At 43.8% G+C, this 19,715-nt stretch overlaps 1 protein-coding gene across 1 annotated transcript in view; it reads right to left on the reverse strand.

Annotated features, from left to right (window-relative positions):
* The window catches only part of SHANK2 (SH3 and multiple ankyrin repeat domains 2), a gene marked incomplete at both ends in the record, with an annotated part of 241,253 nt that overhangs the window by 8,590 nt on the left and 212,948 nt on the right, over positions 1–19,715 (reverse strand). The window contains 5 exons of the mRNA XM_084208756.1: positions 614–3,029; positions 4,089–4,200; positions 4,678–4,808; positions 8,561–8,612; positions 9,651–10,483. Of these exons, the coding sequence (XP_084064882.1) occupies positions 614–3,029; positions 4,089–4,200; positions 4,678–4,808; positions 8,561–8,612; positions 9,651–10,483 (3,544 nt within the window). The remainder of the gene's footprint in view (positions 1–613; positions 3,030–4,088; positions 4,201–4,677; positions 4,809–8,560; positions 8,613–9,650; positions 10,484–19,715) is intronic.

Raw genomic sequence — 19,715 nt, forward strand, 5'->3', positions numbered from 1 at the left:
AAGAAGAAGTACCTCAGTCTCCTAATGAAACATACAAAATTAGCTTTCTCTTTTTAATAATTGTGGTTTTCAGGATATTATGTCCACATTCTATACAGATATGGTTTAGTAATAACATGGACAGTGCAAAGTGATTTTAATGAGCAATTCTCTGAAATACTTTATGATTAAGTAGATTAGGAAAGGTCTCAGCATGAATCAAATGAGACCACACAGTGAATGCAAAGCAACCCTTGGCAAAAACACTTTTTACCTGTTTGAAGCCAAAATACCTCATGGGACTGAAGAAAAAATAAATTATCACCCCATTTTAAAAGGGAAGAAACTAAAGAGAAAAAAAAAATTAAGAGAGAAAAAAATTAAAGAGAAACCTAACAAATTCACATCAAAACAACAGAAAGGTATGTGCAAACCTTGAAGTTGAAGGCTGAGAAAGCTCCTGTCCTATCACGCAGGCAACATAAAAGTTGACAGCGTAAGAAATTCTTGTTTGACACAGATTATTTGTTAAGCAAATACAGAGTACACTCTTCTTTTATCTATGTGATTTGCAGAAGAAGTTAGCAAAAAAGATCAAGCCTTTTTGGAAAATGATTTGGTTAATTACTTTTACCTTGTACTGAGACTCGCAGTTTTCGTTCCAGTCGGTGACTCCAATCCCTCCCCTGGCTTTGAGGATTTCTCTCTGTTCATTTGCTGGAGTATTGAGTTCAATTCACTAATGACATTAGCCTTGGGGCCTGAGAGAATCGGGCTTTTCACCTCCGGCACGTCCCCCCAAAGCTTGGATGTCCTTTGGGGGACAGCTTTCGCCAGGTTGGGCTGGGCACTGATGGGAGGTGGGGGCGGAGCGGGAGGAGGGATCACAAAGCTGTCTACAGTTTCCTCAATCAGCGCGTCCTTGTAAAGTGCATTGCTTTTGTTGATTATGGGCTTCATTTTTGGCTTAGGAGGTACTGGGGGTTTGTCCACCAGAAATGTTTGCCCATCTGCATAGACTGTACAAGTATCCACGTTCTCCCCCCCTTCCGAGGATAAGGTAGAGATGCTGGACACTGTTGAGATAGTGCTGGTTGTCTCTAGGTGATGGTCACTGCTGCTGCGACTGTCAACCTCCTCGATCCCAGAGTCGGCGACGTTGTCGAAGCTGTCGGGGGGTGGCAGGAAGGATGCAGGCAAACAGTTTGAGAGACCCACTTGCTTTTTGCCATCCAAGGAGTTTGCTGGCTGGCTGGGCGAAGGGGTGCCGTTCTTCCTCTGTGCCATCAGGTCTGTCAGTGCCGAGCCGGGCACTGCGCGGTCATCGGGGATGTCGAAGCTGTTGGCAAACTCCAAGGGAGGGGGCAGCGGCTCAGTGAACAGGAACTCCTCATCGATGTCCACTGAGGCCAGGGGCGGTGGGGGGATGCGGAAAGGCAGGATGACGGGGTCATCCACAGAGCTGGCGGCCACGATGGTTTTGCAGGGAGAAGCTGGGGGCTCGGGTGCGGCAGGGACGCTCAGCTCGCTCTCCGCTTCCTCGCTGCCCTCCGGCCTCTCCGGTGGGGAGTTCTCAGGGCTTGGCTCCATCTCAGCTCCCTTTTCCTCCTCATCCTCGGGCATATCATCTGACTTTGCCGTATCCACTGTGTGCACCATCAACAAGCCAGCTGATTTTTGCTGTGAGGTATCCACAATGTTTATCAACATGTTTTTCTTCTCCTCAGCTTTCTTTTCTTTCCCTGCATCCATCTCATACTTGTTCTCAGTCTCTTGCCGTCTCAACAGGCCGCGGGTATTTTGCCTGGTGACAGTGGCAGTAACAGGAAAAGTCGTTTCCATGTTGGGTCTCAGCTTGGTGTCGATGTAAAGCGGTTTGTTAAGGTCGGTTTTGACTGCGTCCCCTTTGCCTGGAATCTGCTGTGTCTGCTCTTTCATGGCTCTGTCCCTGGCAGAGAGCGCGAGGGCAAGTGGAGAGTTTGGATCCAACAGCTTCCCTGTGACCGGGTGGACATAGCTATCCGAGCCGGGAGCACTCGTGGGCTTGGCTGCCACCATACTGTTGTCAGTGCCTTTCGTTTTGGATGGAGCGTTCAAAGTCCTTGAGTCGCTCTGGCTGCTGGGCTCGCTGCTGTTAAAAAGGTTTTCGGGCTCCCTGGGGGTGGGGATCGGAGATGGCGACATGAGCTGTCTGAAACCATCCTCGCTGCTGAACATTGCCTCCTCGGTGAACTTGGACTGCCTCATCCGTGGTGTTGGTGGGGTTAATCCAACATCCTCATCTCCCAGGTCTGTGGAGAGGAAGGCTGGGGAATTGCGCCTCGCCTCCAGCCTCTTTTCCCTGTCCCTCACAGCCCCTGCGATGGCTGCAGCGAACGGACTGCTGACTCCCAAGCTGTCATCAGGCCTGAGCTGGCCGGGCTGCTCTGAAGACTGAGGATCGATCTCCATGCTGCTCCCTTGGCTGCTTTTCCCGCTGCTGCTGGTGGATGGCTCTTTGACGATGATGGTTGGGATTGGAATAGAGCAGGTCTTTTCTGGACTGTCCTCCACGTTGGATTGTTTCACCAGCATCCCCTTCCTCCTGGCTGGCTTGGCCGGCACGTAAACAGCTTTGCTGGCAATCTTCCCGACCTCGGAATAGGGGTTTTCCGGCATCTGGCCCCTCTTGCTCCTGAAATTGGCCTGAGCTGCGGCACTCCGGTTGTACAGGTCTTCCGAGTCCAGGGAGTACCGGTCCAACTCCCGCCGGTAATAGATCCCTTTGTCCCTTATCATTGTCCCCACGCTCTCGGGCCTAACCAAAGAGATTTTTGCACCTGAATTCTGGTTAAATGGAGGTTTGATCGTTCCGTAGCTCCGGGATGTCAGAGATTTGGGGGAGTTGTACAGAGAGGGGGAAGGTGGTGGTGGTGAGGGAGGTAAGGACTGTGGTGGTGGTGGGATATCTTCAGAGGTGTCAGGCATTGAAAGACTCCTGGTAAACTTCAGCATAGGAGGGGCCAGAAACTGCCGCTCTTCCTCCGTTATTCCTGAAAAATCAGAGAGTGCTTTTAAAATACTGCCACATCCACTGGGAACCCTCACGCTGTACTATTTCTCCATCCGACCCAAAATTCCAGGGTGCACTCCCCATGGCATGGGGAGTATGCAAAATTCCAAAAGAGGCCTTTAGGTTGATTCCTACCATAATCATTCTTTCCTGTTGGACATCCCAGGTGCCGGGATTGAAAATGACGTTATGGAATTTTAATTAAACTGATGCATAGGCAAATGTTTGGGGTTTTTGTATCAGCAAGGTTGCTGTAGAAAAGCACATTTTCTTTGAAAACTATTGAACAGGGAAGATATTCTGCACAGAGGAGACGCTTCTGCCTTGCTCTAGTACTCTACAAATGCATATAATAAAAAAAACTCAGAAACTTAATGAATTTTTAAGATGCAATTGAAATTTAGCAAAGGGACTGTATAGATCCTGTTGGGGATCTATACATAATGTTGCATATCAAAAGATGGCATTATATCATTACAAATATGGCTTTTAACATAAATAAACTGGATAATACTGGGATAGTTTGGATGCTAATTTTATATCAGCATAATGCATTTCTAAATTGATAAAAGTCACTGCAAAGTTTACTAACAAGAACAAAGAAAGACCAAATGTTGTCTGTTCTTTATTACTTTGTTGTAAAAACATCTATTGCTATCATTTGAAATGAAAAAAAAAGGTGAATTTTAGTTCACTTGATCAACAGGATTTCTTTGTAAACTACACAGCATTACAAAGCTTTCACCTCAATAACAAGGAAAAAAAAAGGATCATATTTTGCCCTAATGTTTTGCAAAAGGCTTGTGCTGATTTTTTTTTTTTTTGGTCCTTGTTAGAGGGAACATTCTAAAGAAAATAACCAAATTATAACTCCATACTTGCCAAATGTGGAAATCACATCACCTTAAACACAAAGTTCTTTTCTCATGAGCTTTGTATAAAGATTAAACAGCCACTCACTGGGGTAAAGATGTCGGAGAAACACACTTTAGGAAAGAACGAAAGTTATTAAAAATATGCTATTAATGAACACAACCATACAAGAGAGGCATTTTACCTATAGATTTTTGTCTTCTCATTGTACCCCGAGGTATACCCAGAAAAGGACCTTGAGGGCTCCCTGGGACAGTGGGTGTCATCACAGCAATACCCTGTCTCTCATACATGGACTACAAAAGAGCAAACAGAAACCCCAACAGCATTAAAGCATGAAAGTCTCTCCCATGTGGAAATAATGGCTCATCCATTACCCCTTTCACTGAGAATTCTTATGGAAAATATTAAATCTGGGGTTATTTCTGGGGAGGAGGTGGAGAGAAAGGGAAGGCTGGGCTTTGTTTAGACACTCATGAAAGGACAGCAGCCGTAAGTGGAGCGCGTTGATATTATTTACAAGGCAACAGCTTAAGGCGGGTAATGGAAAAGTATGCCCAAAATGCAATAAAACCAGTTATTTTTTTACCTGCAAGTTTTGTAAGATTGAATTCTGCACTTGAATGATGCAATTTCAGAGTTCTGGCATTTAATTTTTAATACATGCTACAGTATTAATGTCAATTATTCCCTTACAAAGGATTGGGCATTATTTAATCAAGGAATTAGATACATTAGTAGGACTAAAGCAGTGCTTCGTGGCTCCCACTCACATTCATATCTGTAGCTGAGGGAAAACATCTACTAGAAGGCCGCTGTTTTATAGTTGCCACTCTGGAGTCCACAGTTGCATTGTCTGCAATTCTTGATGGCTTGGAAACTGGCACTATTTCATCCACCTTATCTGTAATATAAAAGCATTCAGTAAAATAAATATCACTTGTTCAAAGAAATGGAAAAGTTAAGTATTGCAAGGTCAAAGGAAGAGATTTACTTTTCAAAAAAATGCAAAGAAAAAGTTTTTTTGGCATTTTAACAAGGCAACGCTTGAGCATCATAAGTCGTGCAAGCCGAGCACTTTTAATTGCTGCTACATAACATGCATGCTTTAGTTTTAAGCCTGCATGCATTTAATGTTTACTTAGTGTGACTCGAAAAACAATCCTCTTCTTCAAACCTTCAAAATGTGAAGGGAGAATATCTATATAGAAATGGAAAGAAGACCTTTAGAAATAATGAATCCGTAGAGCACTGTTTCAAATAGAGATAAGCAGACTGTACTTAGTCATCAGAATTTCAGTGATATTTTGGACAATAACAAGTATTCCAGAAGTGCTCTTTCATGCCTATGCTCCTTAAATAATAACATCCTGATTTGTTCACACTCTTGGACTCGTAGGCTAGCACTGCTAACTGCATCCTTTGTTTAAATGAAACTTTTATTTGCATTTCTGTTCTGAAATTTTTAAAATTTCTTTTAATAACTGGACAGTTTGGGAATGCATTTAGTCATGGTCAGAAGCAGACCAAAAATAGGCAAAGTCCAAATCTGAATGAGAACTTCAATATTTGGATTTGGGACTCTGATCTACTGCATGAAGTGATGGCAAAATACAGGGACAAGTTTAATCAGGACATTCCAAAGCTGAGTGCTGGTGTTAGCCCCGTCTCTAACTTTGGTCACAAAAAAGGTTCATCAGCATTAAATACAAAATTCTACTCCCTCACATGGAAGACCTTGAAGTACAGTATAAGCCACTAATTACTGCCTGACAGCTCCTTTTTTTGCCCCTTCTACTGCTACAAAACCAAGGCACAGAGAAATTAAATCACTAGCCAATGCCACCAGGAGAGTTTGAGTTTGGAATCTCTACTAGAATACAAACTGGAATCACACCAACAGCTTTCTTTGCTATGCCTTCCTTTGCATTTGCTTGTCTGTATCATGTTAATTTAGTGTCGTTTCCTTTGAAGTTTCACCAAAACTAGGATTAATTTCATAGCCTGTGGCATTTCTGTGAGTGGAACACCTCAGCCTGGCTCCTAGGCTTCCACAACTCGAGTCAGAGCAATGCTACTTTTCAGCAATTAGCTCCATCTCCCAAATAATTGATTATTTATCAAACAAGGATAGTTCCTTCATTAGGATACTGCAGACTTGAAAAATCCCCAGGGTTTTGGTGATCTAGAGCTGGTGTTAGTACCCCAAGCATTGTATGTAGGGATTCAAATTTTACCTCTCGCTGGAGAGCAGCACACTCAGAGCCCTGGATATTGATATGGATGGGAATAAGGCAGGAGGAAAAGAGCATTTGATCCCTCTAAACAGTAGATCTGGCAAGGATGATATTTTAAACACGAGAAGAAGAGAGGGAAGAACTTTTAGCCTTCGGGTTAGGAAGAAGGTTGTCCTGGAAGTGGATATTTCAGTGCCACAGAGGGTCAGGGAGCAGGCAGGAAAGGAAAGGCTGAGCAGGACCAGTAAGCTGAACACTGCTGAGAACTGTCTCACAAGAGTAGTGTTGTTGTTTCTTTTCAACTGAAGTTAGCATTCAAGTCTTTTCAATGGTCTGCTTTTTTTTTTCTTTTTTTTTTTTTGGTGGGGTTTAAATCATCCAGTGGAAGGAGAAAAGGAAAAAAAATCTTAAAATTGTCACATGTATTCAAAAATAAAAAAACATGTTTGCATCACATTTCATAAGGCTTTTCATAAGGGGATCTATCACCAAGAGCTTCAACTGGGCAGAGATTTCCTCTTAAGGCTCTCCTACCCCTGTTCTCATCCCAGAAGCCAAACAACTAATCTTTGGGATACAGAAAGGAGGAAGCCTTGGACTGAAGCACTCAAAATCTCCACATGAGAAATAGAAATACACCACGTAAGAAGTGATCCCCTTTATTTTAAACAGACACATGTAGCCAGATACCCATTCAGACAACAAAAAGCTACAGGGAAAAAGTGATGAGGCCATGACAGACACTTAGAAAAGCATGAAAATTTTTGTTGGGGATGAAACATACATACCCTCCAACTGCACTGATTTTTCTAGACAATCCTAGAAGTCAGATCCTAATTTTGGATCTGACCAAAATATCAGTTGGCACCCATTCTTAAAACCATCTACTGTTTCCACGAGGGGGAAAAACCCCTTGTTTTTTGGTGAGTTTATTGTAGGTTTCTTGTCTGTAGAGAGGTTTTCAGTCCTTCTCACCCTATGGCTGCTCCCATTTGCCACATTTAGCCAAAGCACTTGGAAATGGCAGAGGAGGGCAGGTTAAAGCTTGAGCTGCTTTGCAAGGAACTCTTTAGGGCTTCCTTGTGTGGCACTTCCAATGGCAGCGCTGCACAGCTCTTTCTCTTGCTCTACCGCCTTTGGATCAGAAAGCAAAGGTAGATTGGAGCTTGTCATTTTGGAGCTACTACAACAAAAAATGTGAGGCCACAGAAGCAGCCAGAACATGGAGACTGATCCTAAATGGCAGCAGCTACATGGCGGGTCCTGTGGGAAATGTCAAAATCTGAACGTCTGGCCACGACTGCCCCACCCTGCCGGAGTGAAAGCACGACGTGAAACAAAAACATCCTCAGTGCCCTATCAAACGTGCTCTTTTGGCCAAGGAAATGGACTGGCTGAACCACAGCTAGCCTCACTTAGACTCATCCCAGAGAAAGAAGACATGTTGGGCCAAACCGTCACTCGCCTGTGCCTCGAGCTGTTTGTCTCCACAGCATCAGAGTGCAAACCCCTCCTGCATCCAAACCACACGCTCCAAATATACTCCTACTGGAATAATTTGTCAGGCTCACTAATTAGCTCTCCTCTCAGTCTTCTTGTGAGCTCAAATACTCTACAGCACGCATTCCTCATACCAACAAGAGGGGAAGCTCACAAGCTTGTGCTGGAAATTCTCTGAGGAGAACTTTACAAATAATCCTGACAAAAGAGAGAGAAAAAAGTCAAAAAAATGGATGCAAAAATTGGCACCTGCTGTGAGGTGTGTTGACAGAGTGGCCCAAAGAAGCCTGCCTCCAATGGGATTGTTAAAAGGAATGCAGCTGGATGAAGGTCAAAAGGAAGGAATGCGGGAAAAGCCTACACTGGAGATTGGCCATGCAAGCTGCATTTCCTCCTTGAACCAGTCATTTAGCAGAATACAGCCACAAGCACACACGCACGCACACTTTTACAGGAGAAGTTTGTGGCTGGCTGGTAGAGTAGCAAACTCTGATCTGCTTTGCCCTGAATGACCTCAGCCTCACTGGAAGACAGGGAAGAAGAGTCTACATCTCACTAACCAAAGAGCATGGCTCAGTTGTAGTCACAGAAGAGGATTTTTAAGCCTATGATTATTCCCTGGCATTTTCCATAGAAACTGCTCTGCACCTTCCCGAGAAGTCGCAACGGCGTGTTGAGAGTCAAACACAGGAGCCATGCTACACCTGTGAGAATCTGTCCCCACTGCTCCAGGGCCTCCTGGGAGCAGCATCCTTCCGAAGAACTGTCAGGGATACCACATGTAAAAGCCAGTCTGATGCCTCTGCATGCATATAGCAATTTGAATGCCACTATATTAAATTCCCCCGAGAGAGGCAGCACCAACAGATATAAAGTAATTTATTGCCAAAGTGCGTTTCCATCTGCCCTGTTGGGTTACCAATGGGACCCGTGCCCTGCTCAGGGTGCCAGCCCTCAGGAAATTGGATGGCCTAAAGGCACAGAAAGTACTTCTGTTTTATCAAGATGCAGGTCTCGTCTCTGATGAAAAGCTCTTAAATCACGGACAGAGTAGCACAGTACCCAACAGCATGTCATGACTTTACATTCTCAAGAGGTCTGGCTGCCAGGCAAGTTGCCTTTTTTTTTTTTTCTTTTTCTTTAATAATTAATATCTGTGATAATTACAGGGGACAGTCTCCTCCTAATAGATTTGTTGCAGGAGATGGCTCTTATCCCCATAGAACACATTGCTTAGTGACTCCTGTTCCGAATACCCAGACTCTCTCAGAGGAAAAAGTATAATGCTGCCCATCAAGCCACCAGATCCATCATCAAATGAACTTTGAAAACGAGAGTCAGGTGCCCAGATAGATCTGGTGGCACATCACTACACAGCCCCCAAAAAGAGAAATATGAGGTATGATCCTGGCAACATTACTTATTGTACGACATAGCCAAGACATGTGGATTAGCTCCACCGAGGGTCTTAGGAAGTGAGCTGGTGAGACCCACAGAGGATAAGAATGGTCATGATCCAGTACAGGCTATACCCCAACACCTCAGGCTGGCATGCCAGAAACACCAGGCAAAGACTGATCGAACACAGTTTGGGAGGCGAGTATTGCCAAGACCTCTATACTTACCACCATGTCCCGAGTGCTTGCTCAGAGGGGTGGGATAATGGAGAAAGAAAACTCAAAAAACAGCTGCCTCAAGAAATGACTTGTATTTGTAAGAAAAGCAATGAATGCCTGGCACAGAGTAAAAAAATGCTCGTATGAAGTTAAAGTGAAAGAACAGAGGCAAATGTTCTTCAAATACCAGCAGCACACATCGTTAACAGTGCAAATATAAACTACAAAATGTTAGACTAATCTAGTCAGCCAGAATACAATGTTAGCCAATGTAGGAAATGGTTGAACTCTGCCACCGATGGCCTTATGGCTAAGAATTAAAAGGACAGGCACATTAAAAAAAACTCTAAAAATCCTATGGAGTGGTTATTTTTTCTTCCCTCCCCCTTTTGCCTGGCGTGGAGGCATGGGCAGCGAGGCCCTCTCGGTTATGGCTCTCTGCAGCCGGCCACTGCGACAAGGCAGGGTGGCCTGCGGCGGGTCGCGAGAGTCGCTCGTCCCTTCGGCCCCTGGTAAGCACACAGTGGAGGATGCCACTGCGTCCTCACCAGTCCATGTCGAGGCACACGTCAACTCGACATGGGGGGTGGCTCTTTGGGAGATGCGTGTTTCGAGGACCTGTGTCCTCGGCTGCTTGAGGAAAGCTAAAATCTCTGACAGGTAGTTATGGATGGCTCTTGTGGAGGTAGCCACAATGCCCAGCTGCAGCTCCATACGGCCCATGGACTGGGACATGAGACCCATGGACTGTGCATGCTCCCTCTTGATATTTTCCAGCAGCTGCACAATCCTACTGTTGGTTTCCATCAACAGCTTCTCTCCCTCTGTTAGCTGGGGCTGCCCTCTCCAACCCCGATCCCTAGGGACAGGCTCAACACCGCAGCGCTCTTCATTCATCTCATCATTTCCCTCCTCCTCAGGAGAGTCACTTTCAAACTGAGGAGTCCTACTGAGTGACTGATCCCCGGGAGACTGTATGTCCATGGTGCACTCTGGAGTCCGCGCCGGCGTTTGAAATCCCTCAAAATCCTCCCCAACGTTGCTGTGCGTTTCAGATGAGGACAGCGGCCACTGCCAGCTCTCTGTGGTCCTGGCTGGCGAGTCTTCGTCAGAGGCAGGCACCGAGGATTCCTGTTCTTCGGCCGGCGTGGACAGCGAGCTCCCTCGGTGATGGCTGGCTTGCCCCGAGGATCCAGGAACCTCCCCATCTTGCTCCCCAGTGACATCTGGCAATCAAATAGAGGAGCAACAACCACTGTATCTGAGGCCAGGCAGATGGAGGTATCTACATGCATTGGACAACACATAGAAATAAGCCAGTTGGGAAGCCAGAGTGTATGTGTTTGGGCAAACGGAAGGGCGGACTAAAGTTTAGTGACTGCATTGGGCACGTGGTAATTGGCGTCATTAAGCACTTTTGGTCTCAGTGCACACTGTCCTGTACCCAGAACACACACAGCCATGCTGCATCCCAAGGCAGGAGCTACCAAATTCCCCTCAGCGTGACTGTGACAGGAAATGTCAGTGAACCTAGCGAGAAGCTCACCTATGCACTGCAGTGGTGTCAGTCAGAAATCCCTGGGACGAGCTCAGGGCCAAGGGTCCAATTGAGCTTCCTGGGGTGCCAGATGTGTTCCACCACTGGCTGAGGGCAGCCCTTTGTTGCTCTGAAGCACTGCTGGCTATCTTCACTTTTGTCCGACGTCTCACGTCACCCCACCCAAAATCTCTCCCAAATAACTGCTGCAGCGCGACGGTGGCCGTCCGTGGGATTATCCCGTGAGCAATGCCCTCCCAACATTTGCCAGATTTTCCTTGCTCTCTTCTCCAAACAGTAGGAAATGCTATCTGAGGGCATTGCTCACCGGGATCTCTTTGTCTCCTGCAAATGAACTGAGTTTTGCCCTCCCCTGGCTACCTCTTCCCTTGCCTGAGGGTGCGTGGTGGAAATCTGGGTGCAAACGCTTCCCCCATGGCAACTCTAGAGAAAAATGCCCTCCCAAAGAGCAGGAAAGGCTCAGGCTTTTGCACCCACAGGAATCGCCAGCTCACAATGGAGTGTGATCTGCCCAGCTCTGGTCCTGCACCTCTCTGCATTACGTTGAGGCTGTGGCCAGGACTCTGTACACATGCTGTTTCTTCAGATTAAAATAATGAGTCCGCTTCTTTTTTTTTTTTAATTTATTTTTGAAGGGAGCCAATTTGGTCATGAGAAATCACCCTGGAGCAGTGTGGCTGAAGGAGGCAGCACAAAGCCCAAAGCCCAAAGCCCAGCATTCCCCACGCTCAGGCAAGGGACAGCTGAGAGAAGCACTGCTCTCGGTAGGGTTGTGACCCAACCAGGCTGCTGCTGCTGACACGGCAGCGGCCTGAGGGCCAGATCAGTGCCGTGCCTACTCTCTGGCATCCCAGCATAGAAAAAAGCTTTTTGGTTTTTGGTTTTTAAGGATTAATTTCTGCTTTTTGAAATACTGCTCTGCAGACCTCAGTGGAAGCCGTAAGCTTATATCTGCAAGGTGTTGCTGAGGTCATGTTAAACCATACTTTTGGTTCTGTTTATGAATCAGGGCAGGGTTTTGTTTGATTTTTCATTAAAAAATTATTTTATGTGAAATATAATGAAATGAAAAGCTTTTTCTGACAGACCCAAGGATCCCTCCTCCTATATCTCAATCCCTGTCTACCACAGTGTGGTACTCATTATTTCTACACCCATGTGCCTGCAATATTATGGTGCTCTAAAAGGGATTCTGTGTGACTTCATTGAATGATGACTTTTAAGTGCTAAAATAATGGATATTATTCGTGCATTTAGCATATTCACTACTTCAAAGTATTCACATTCAAAGTATTCATATTCTCTCTGCGTCTGGCTGGACTGTCCAGTTGCATGTTTTATGGAAAGTGAGGATGAAATTGTATTTGTAAAAAGGCATGAGCTCCTTATGGAAATGAATTCTAGGGACAAACTGTCATGCAATCATTGGCTCTTCCACTCCATGGAGATTTGAAAGGGACTATATAACAACCTAACTAAGAACTGCTTCTTCCATGGCAATTCTTCTCCTGCTTTGTCTAATACAGCCATAGCTGCATTCCTTCATTAGCAAAGCTCTCTTAACAACTACAGTGTAGGATCATGAAATGATTTCTCAGCATTTTCCTATTTGAGTACACATGAAAAAAAAAACAAACCAAAAAAACAGGGGACCTAATTTTACCACACAAAGCAAACACACACTTCAGTTAAAGTCTGTGGAATTGGAGTGAGGTAAGGGATCATAAATACTCATTCTGGTAGAGCCACTGGTCATACTGAATGTCTTGGCATTTCTTCTGACATGTCAACAGAAAATACCCCATATTTAAAAACCCCATTTAGCTGGCAAGTGTTCTAAACAGAGCCCACCTAACAACTGGTAAGTAGTAGAACCAAGCTATACTAGAAGTCAAAAACAGAAGCAAAACAAAATCAAAAACCTCCAAACTCAACACTGATTTATGAATACTTCTGTAAATGGCATCATTGTCTAATTTGTTCAGACTCAGGGGGACCAGAACACTTTTGTTATTTGTGCATGTCTACACATTTGCCAGAGGCTTGTAAAGAAAAATTTATCTGAAAAATCACAAAAATAAATTTTTGCTAAATTTCTTACATCCTATGAAATGTTACCACTTGCCATTCTCCCAATCAGTCTTTTCAGCCTTTCAGAGCTGAAAGAACAGCATCTGGCAATCGGTGACCAATGACACAAATGACAAAAAGGCAAAGAGTCTGTGAAAACCCCTGGGCAGGAGGTTAATTGCGGAAACTCTTGGCGAATACTTCTGAATAATGAATACATGCACAGGCTTTAGGTCAGGTTGGTAAACTTGGCTGGCAATGAGAAGGAGGAACAACCATCACTGTTATTATTTGTAACAAGGTGTTCAGCATCTCTCAGCAACTCTGGTTTCTGGAAGCTTTTGGGACATTGCCATGGGCATGGGGAACCAAGGGTGTGTTACAGGCATGGCCTTCCACAAACTTTCCTTCACTAAGGAGCAATCATGGGAAAATTGCCTGGAGGCCACTGGCTGACATCACCTGGATGAACATGTGAGTCTCTGCCCAAGAAATCCATTCCTTGGTGACCAAAAGTCACCCTGAATTCTGGGAAGACCTTGGTCAGGTTGGTTACACCGGTGCCTAGGCTGGGGCTGTGGGAGAGGTGTGCCAGGCACAGCAGGGGCACTGCAAAACTGGGTTTGGCCAGAAACTGTCCTTATGTTTCAACAGCTGACAGAGTGACCTCAACTAACTGCCTTTAACTCCTTAGAAAAGGGGCCACTTCCAAAAAAAGAGAAAGAGAGAGGCCAGTACAACTGTGAAGTCAAAATTGGCCATGGATCAAACCATGCACCAACATGGCTGACCTCACCTTGTTGTTAATTTGCTTTAAAAAAAAAAAAAGAAGTCTCTTTCTTTTCAAGCTTTAAATAGAGTGGGTACAAAGAAGCACAGCTGGCTTCCTTGGGTGTGAAGCAAAGGGAAGAGGTCAGATTCCCTGATCTTTCTAGCAATTTCTACCTGACACACCATTCCTACATGCAGCATTTTGCTCTCGGTGATAGATATGATTTACAGGCAAAACAGGTCACTTCTGTCTTTTACAGGTATCTTTATACCAAGTGAGAGCAGCCATCAGTTCTGCAGCCTCCAAGGTTCATGTTCCTAACCTCACTTCCCTTGCTCTGCTGAGACAGGACTTCCATATCAAACCTTAAATGGCTGAGGAAGGGACTTGGGGAGGAGCATGCAAATGTGCTAAAGGGAGCAGAAACATCTGGAAGCCAGTCACCCACTGCACTTCAGCTTTAGTGTTTGATCACTGTGGGTACTATGCAGCTATTTCCAAAAGCCCCCTGGGATTCACAGGTTTCTGAAGGCTGTTTTTTGTTTTACCTCAGTGACTGTGCTGCGTTTAAGGGGAAAAAAAGAGATCTGGTATTGAGGGGGTCCATGCAATAGGAACTGGTGAGCCTCCACCAAAGTCCTGGCTATCTCCCTTTCTCTCCTGTTGAATAGGTTCTCTGTTTCTGCAGAGGAGCAGAATCTGCCAGACAGATTCTCTGTTCCTGCTGCCTATCCAGGTGACTTCCCTGGGCTGACACAGAGCCTGGTCTGACGTGGTGGATCAGCAGGTGCTCCTGGAGGCCACAGGAGAGCTGCTCCAGGGGTGCCTGCAGGGGGGAGCTGTGGTTTGCCCCATCCTGCCCTGAGCATGCTGATCAAAGCCAAGTTTATTCCAGCCTTTAGGTACATGAATATGTCCATTATTTTGGAGCACTGCTATTCCGTGCTATTCTTTGCACAACAACGTTCATTACCACTGAGAATCCTTTGTGTCGGTCATTAGGCATTTTTAGGATTGTAGCAATTACTGGGTTGAGATACACAGAGAATTACTGAATGGTTGATTCAGCTGCAGGGGTAGAGGACTGAGACAGAGGCCAAGAACAGAGCAGGGCTTTGGATATACACAAACTTTAGAGACATTGGAAGTATTTCTTTAACTTTTGGTCACTGAAGAACATTTGAGATTTATGCCTGTGTTGTGCCTTACCTGCCACTTGGACTGGCAGCTGATCCCTCCCCTGAGATGTGCTGCTCTTTAAGAAGCCCTCCTTTTGAAATCCCACCATTCCTGTTTCACCTCTGCTACCGGATCGTTGCCTTTTCCATTATCTTTCCTTTTCAGACTGCCCACCAGCGGAGCTGCACGGGAGGGCTGGGGCAGGCACCGTCTCTTCCTGCTGACAGACAGGTGGGTGGAGATGTCCCTTGGCCACAACAAGAGGGCCAGGAGCCCAACAACAGCGGGAACACAGCGGGGGAGCTTCCCGGGCCCTGCCTCTGCTGCTCTGGACCTCGCCTCTGTCTGTATATCTCATCATCCCTCCTGGGGTGGGTGCATTTCTCAAACTGCTTAGGTACCAAGGTGATAGGTGCCTTGTAAATACCTAAGATAGATACAGACAGAAACTGTACCAGGCGCATTATGCAACACTTCAGACAATGCCAATGGCACCTCAGTGCTGTAGGATCACCCACCTGGTCCAGCATCTGCAGGCAAATACTGGGCACATGCATTTTTCCTTTGGAAAAGTGATGGGAACTCAGGACATTCATTCTTCCTTGGTGGCAACAGGTTTGGGCACGCAGCCCTTAGTGTCAGGCACTGCACATGCAAGGGTTTTGTTCCATCGCCTCCCCTAAATATGAGTTTGCAGGTTTAGTTTAATTTCCTTTGCTGGCCAATAAAATTTGCTTCCTTATCTGCAAAAACAGGTTACAGGAGCTGCACCAAAACTAAAGGGGTGGTCTTCACATGTGCCTATTTGAAATGCCTTTTAAATGACATAAAAATAAGGCTGTGATGTTGCTTTCATCTTATGGATTCAGTTTTTTATCCCAATTTATTTTATTTTTAACAACAAGCTTGTTTAACTACTAGCTTGTTTTTAGCATGAAGACCAGGAGTGATTATGCATATAATTAAGTTTCCATGTCTGGGGGGAAAAAAGCAGCATCTAAATCAAGTAGGTGCAATTATTTGCACTTCATTCCTTTTAGGTTTTTGGCACTTCCCATATATACCTTCCCAAAGGCCTTCCCCTGCTTAATTTGTAAAAGAATAGCTGGGAAGTAACTGGATAAAAACTTCAGGGGGAATGTCTGTGGCTGGGAGAGCTACTAAACAACAATTTGGGCAAACAGTGGGTCTGGGGATCTGGGCAAGGCTTTCAAAGAAGCAGATGAACAAAAATTCTGGACCACCTTCCCGATGCTAACGGGCAGGTGAGAACCCACTGATTTCAATAGAGAGCTTGGACACACCACAGGAGTTCATCTGATAATGTTGCTTGGCACAGAAGCAATTTCACCTGACAGTGTCCCTGGGGGAAAAACAGGTGACTCATGTTTGGTTAAAATGGTTAAAAATGGATCTGTGCCCGCTGAGAACAAATTGCTTTCTTTTCAGTTCTTCAAACAGGAGCAGATGTGTAAAAAATCATCAAAGACCAGAAGTAGGTAAAGTATAACAAGGCCTTCAACACACCAGTGAGCATTTAAAGACTAGCCTTAGCTGAAGCATGGATTCAGAGTAAGAACATTAAAGGTTAAGTTCTAAATCCAAATTAGTTGTTTATGATCAAAATTAGAGGAAAGAAACAACAAGTTCAGCCTATAGTTATGTCCTGTAAATATATAGTTAAAAATATACAGAAATGGAACGACCTGAGTTTTCATGTGGACAATTAGGCTAATCCTCATCAATCTGCCACCACTATATTTTAATCTGGAATTACCTTTTTCCAGCCCCACCCCAAATTAACAATTTGCAGGACTGTGCTTAAATCACAATGCCCAAACCACACATTTACCATACTGCAAACAACAGGCAGAGAATATTATTTTAGCAGTCAGCATAATGAGGAAATATTAAAAGTGCTTTGCAATACAGTCAAACACAAAAGGCACTTGAAACACTTTTCTTCTATGAAAATTAACTAAAAATAATTGTCTGTTCTCTGGGATACTGTAAATTCTACGAAGTCCTCTAAAATAAAATAAAATAATAAAATATATAAAATAAATCAATGAAACATAAAAACTTTCGTTACTAAAATTAATCATTTAACATTGAGTATCTATAAATACCATTACATGACTTATGAAAATGCTTTGTAGGTATTCACAATAAAGAGCTCTCAAAACTTTCTTAAAGGAAAGCCTTATTTGTGTTTCTAGGGCTGAAAATAGCTTCACATTATTACACAAGTCACATTTACACATTATAACCACACCATCAAAAGTAATTTTTAAGGAAGGCAGAAAACGGATATGTTCAAATTCTTTCTAGAGATATAATTTTCAAGTACCAGCTCTTTAACAGCATGTTCATTATTAAAGAAATAATGATACAGGCATTTAAAATACACCTGCAATGCTGAAGCCTTGCAATTCAGCCTACCTTGAAAGAGGAATGGTCATTGTCTAACAGTGGTTTCTGTTCAAGAACAAAAACAAAGCAGAGAATATAGTCAATACCCACTCCTACCCTGCAAGCCAGGTGGAATTTAAATGGCAATTTGATGTTCTGTTTAAGAGACAGCATTTGAAAATTTGGCCTAGTCACAAAAGAAAGGCAATCAAATCAAAGAAACCAAAAAGAAAGTGGAGGATCTAAGACACTTACAGCATTCTCTGGTCTTACACTTAACTCTCACACTTCCACACCAAGGGGAAAAACCAAACAAACTATGAGGAATTATCTAAAACAATTTATTTTTAATTAGATTAGAAATTAATTAACATGGATATGTGAACATTTGAAGGAAAAAGAAAAAAAATAGCAGCAAAGGGAGTTTTGAGATGAGGGAGATAAGTCCTTCATCTCCCTGGCTCCTGAAAAAGAGAGAGAACACATTAAAAGTGCTGAAAGAGTTTTCCACTGCCCTAAGTGTGCCATATTGGGAAACACATGCAATTTTAACTGTTCCTCAAGCCCTCATGATTTTGAATTTGTGCTTAGATATTAAATTGATAATATCTGAGCATAGCCACACTCACATAAACCAACGTATTTAATGTGTCTCTACAAACCCCGCATTTTCTGTAACACTTACAATTCCTTTTCTAACTTCTTTTGTACCATTGTCTTGTTTGGCTGATGCAGAAAGGTTTTGAAAACCTTTTTAATTACAGTCCTGCAGTAAAGAAAAACAAGTATCATGACAGGGCACTACATCCTCAAGAATAAGCTGATAAATTCAAAATAATAACGGTGTCGATGAGAACACCCATACAGACTCAAGCAGCCTCTACTCAGGATTCCCAGTGTTTCCAAAATGTTAAAGCATCTCATGAAAGGTAAATCCTGGTCTGAAGAAGTCTTTAGTACCAGGAGTTACCTGTTAAGTTTGGATTCTGTGGCACAAGTTGTTAATCAGCACATTGCCAAGTTATTTTTCGGGAAAACACAGGTTTAGCATTGTTCCCTTTTTGAAACATGCCAATTTTCAATACTATGCTCTCACAAAATGTTTTACAAGTACTTATATTATAGCCACGGTCCTAATCCTACACTTACACTGCTGTGGACTCCCCAAGTTACACTACAAACCATAAAATCTGCAGCCTTGCTGCACCAACCACAAATGGGGCTGGCATTTCTTCACACAGACTTGACAAATTCCACCCAGAGTCACTGCTTTCTGCTTGAGATAAATGACAACCCGATGACAACCTCTTCCTCATTACTACACTGCCACTTCATTAGAATTTCAAATATGTAACGTGAATCAATTACTTACAAGGGATAACCTTCAAGAATTCTTCATGAAGCCTGATGCCTTTTGCTCTCATCTTCTGAAATCGTGTCTGGCGAAGATCTGAAAACCTTCTTCCTACAGAGAAGTACTGTAGGTGCTGGGGTTATCTCAGGAGCTGCTGTGGTGAGTGCTGTAAAAGTTGCTTTGGTGGTATTCCCATTGTTCCCTGCAGACAAATCTCCATCATCACCTCCACCACAGTGAAATAAAGAAAGTGAGTTTTGAACCCAGACGGCTTTGGGAGTGGTCTCTTCAAACAGAACAGAACACTGTGAGCTAATCCACCGCTTGGCATTCATTTATATGTATTTGCTCTGCAATTTCATTGTTTCAGATGCCATTGGAAGGTGCCACCTTTGAAACAATGGACAACAGGAATGGGATGAAGTGGGAATGCTTATTGCAGACAGAGCTAATAATATTTCTTTTGAATGCCATCAACTGATATTTTTTCTATTCAAATGCTGGTCAGACTTGATGCCAGGCGACAATATTCTGTGTTGATGATACCACAGTTATTGTGTACCTGTGAGGTGGTGACAGAATCTAAACCCTTCAAAGGACAAAATCCTTTATTTTTTAGTTGGTACTGCAGCCCACACCAAAGCCCAAAGACCAGGACCAACACACATACTTTATCAGTGTATGGTATATATCAATATTTTATATTGATTACCATATCAAATCTAAGAACAAAGCCCCACCCCAGCTCACAATTGACACCCATGTGACACTGCCAGCAGACTATTTATTAATGCAGAAGGATTATTTGTCATTTCCATTTTGCTGTGGAAATTTAACCTGCTCTGTTCTTCATTTTGTCCTTTCTCTTAAAGGATTTTATATTAGATATTTTAAAATTCAACACTGTCCACTTCAGCTTTCACTGAAAATCCCAAATTACTCACTAAATTAAACCCATTTCCTGGCAGCAAAGAAAGCTGAGGAGCAGGAAACATTTAAATCAGATATCTAGACATTTACAGATCTTAGCTTATGGATGTGTTCTTTAAGGATCATATAATTTTCAAATTCTTCCTCCACAAGGAGTTATTCATAAGTCAAAACAAAAACTGA

Source organism: Fringilla coelebs (assembly GCF_963513975.1).
Source record: "Fringilla coelebs genome assembly, chromosome: 6".
NCBI lineage: Eukaryota > Metazoa > Chordata > Aves > Passeriformes > Fringillidae > Fringilla > Fringilla coelebs.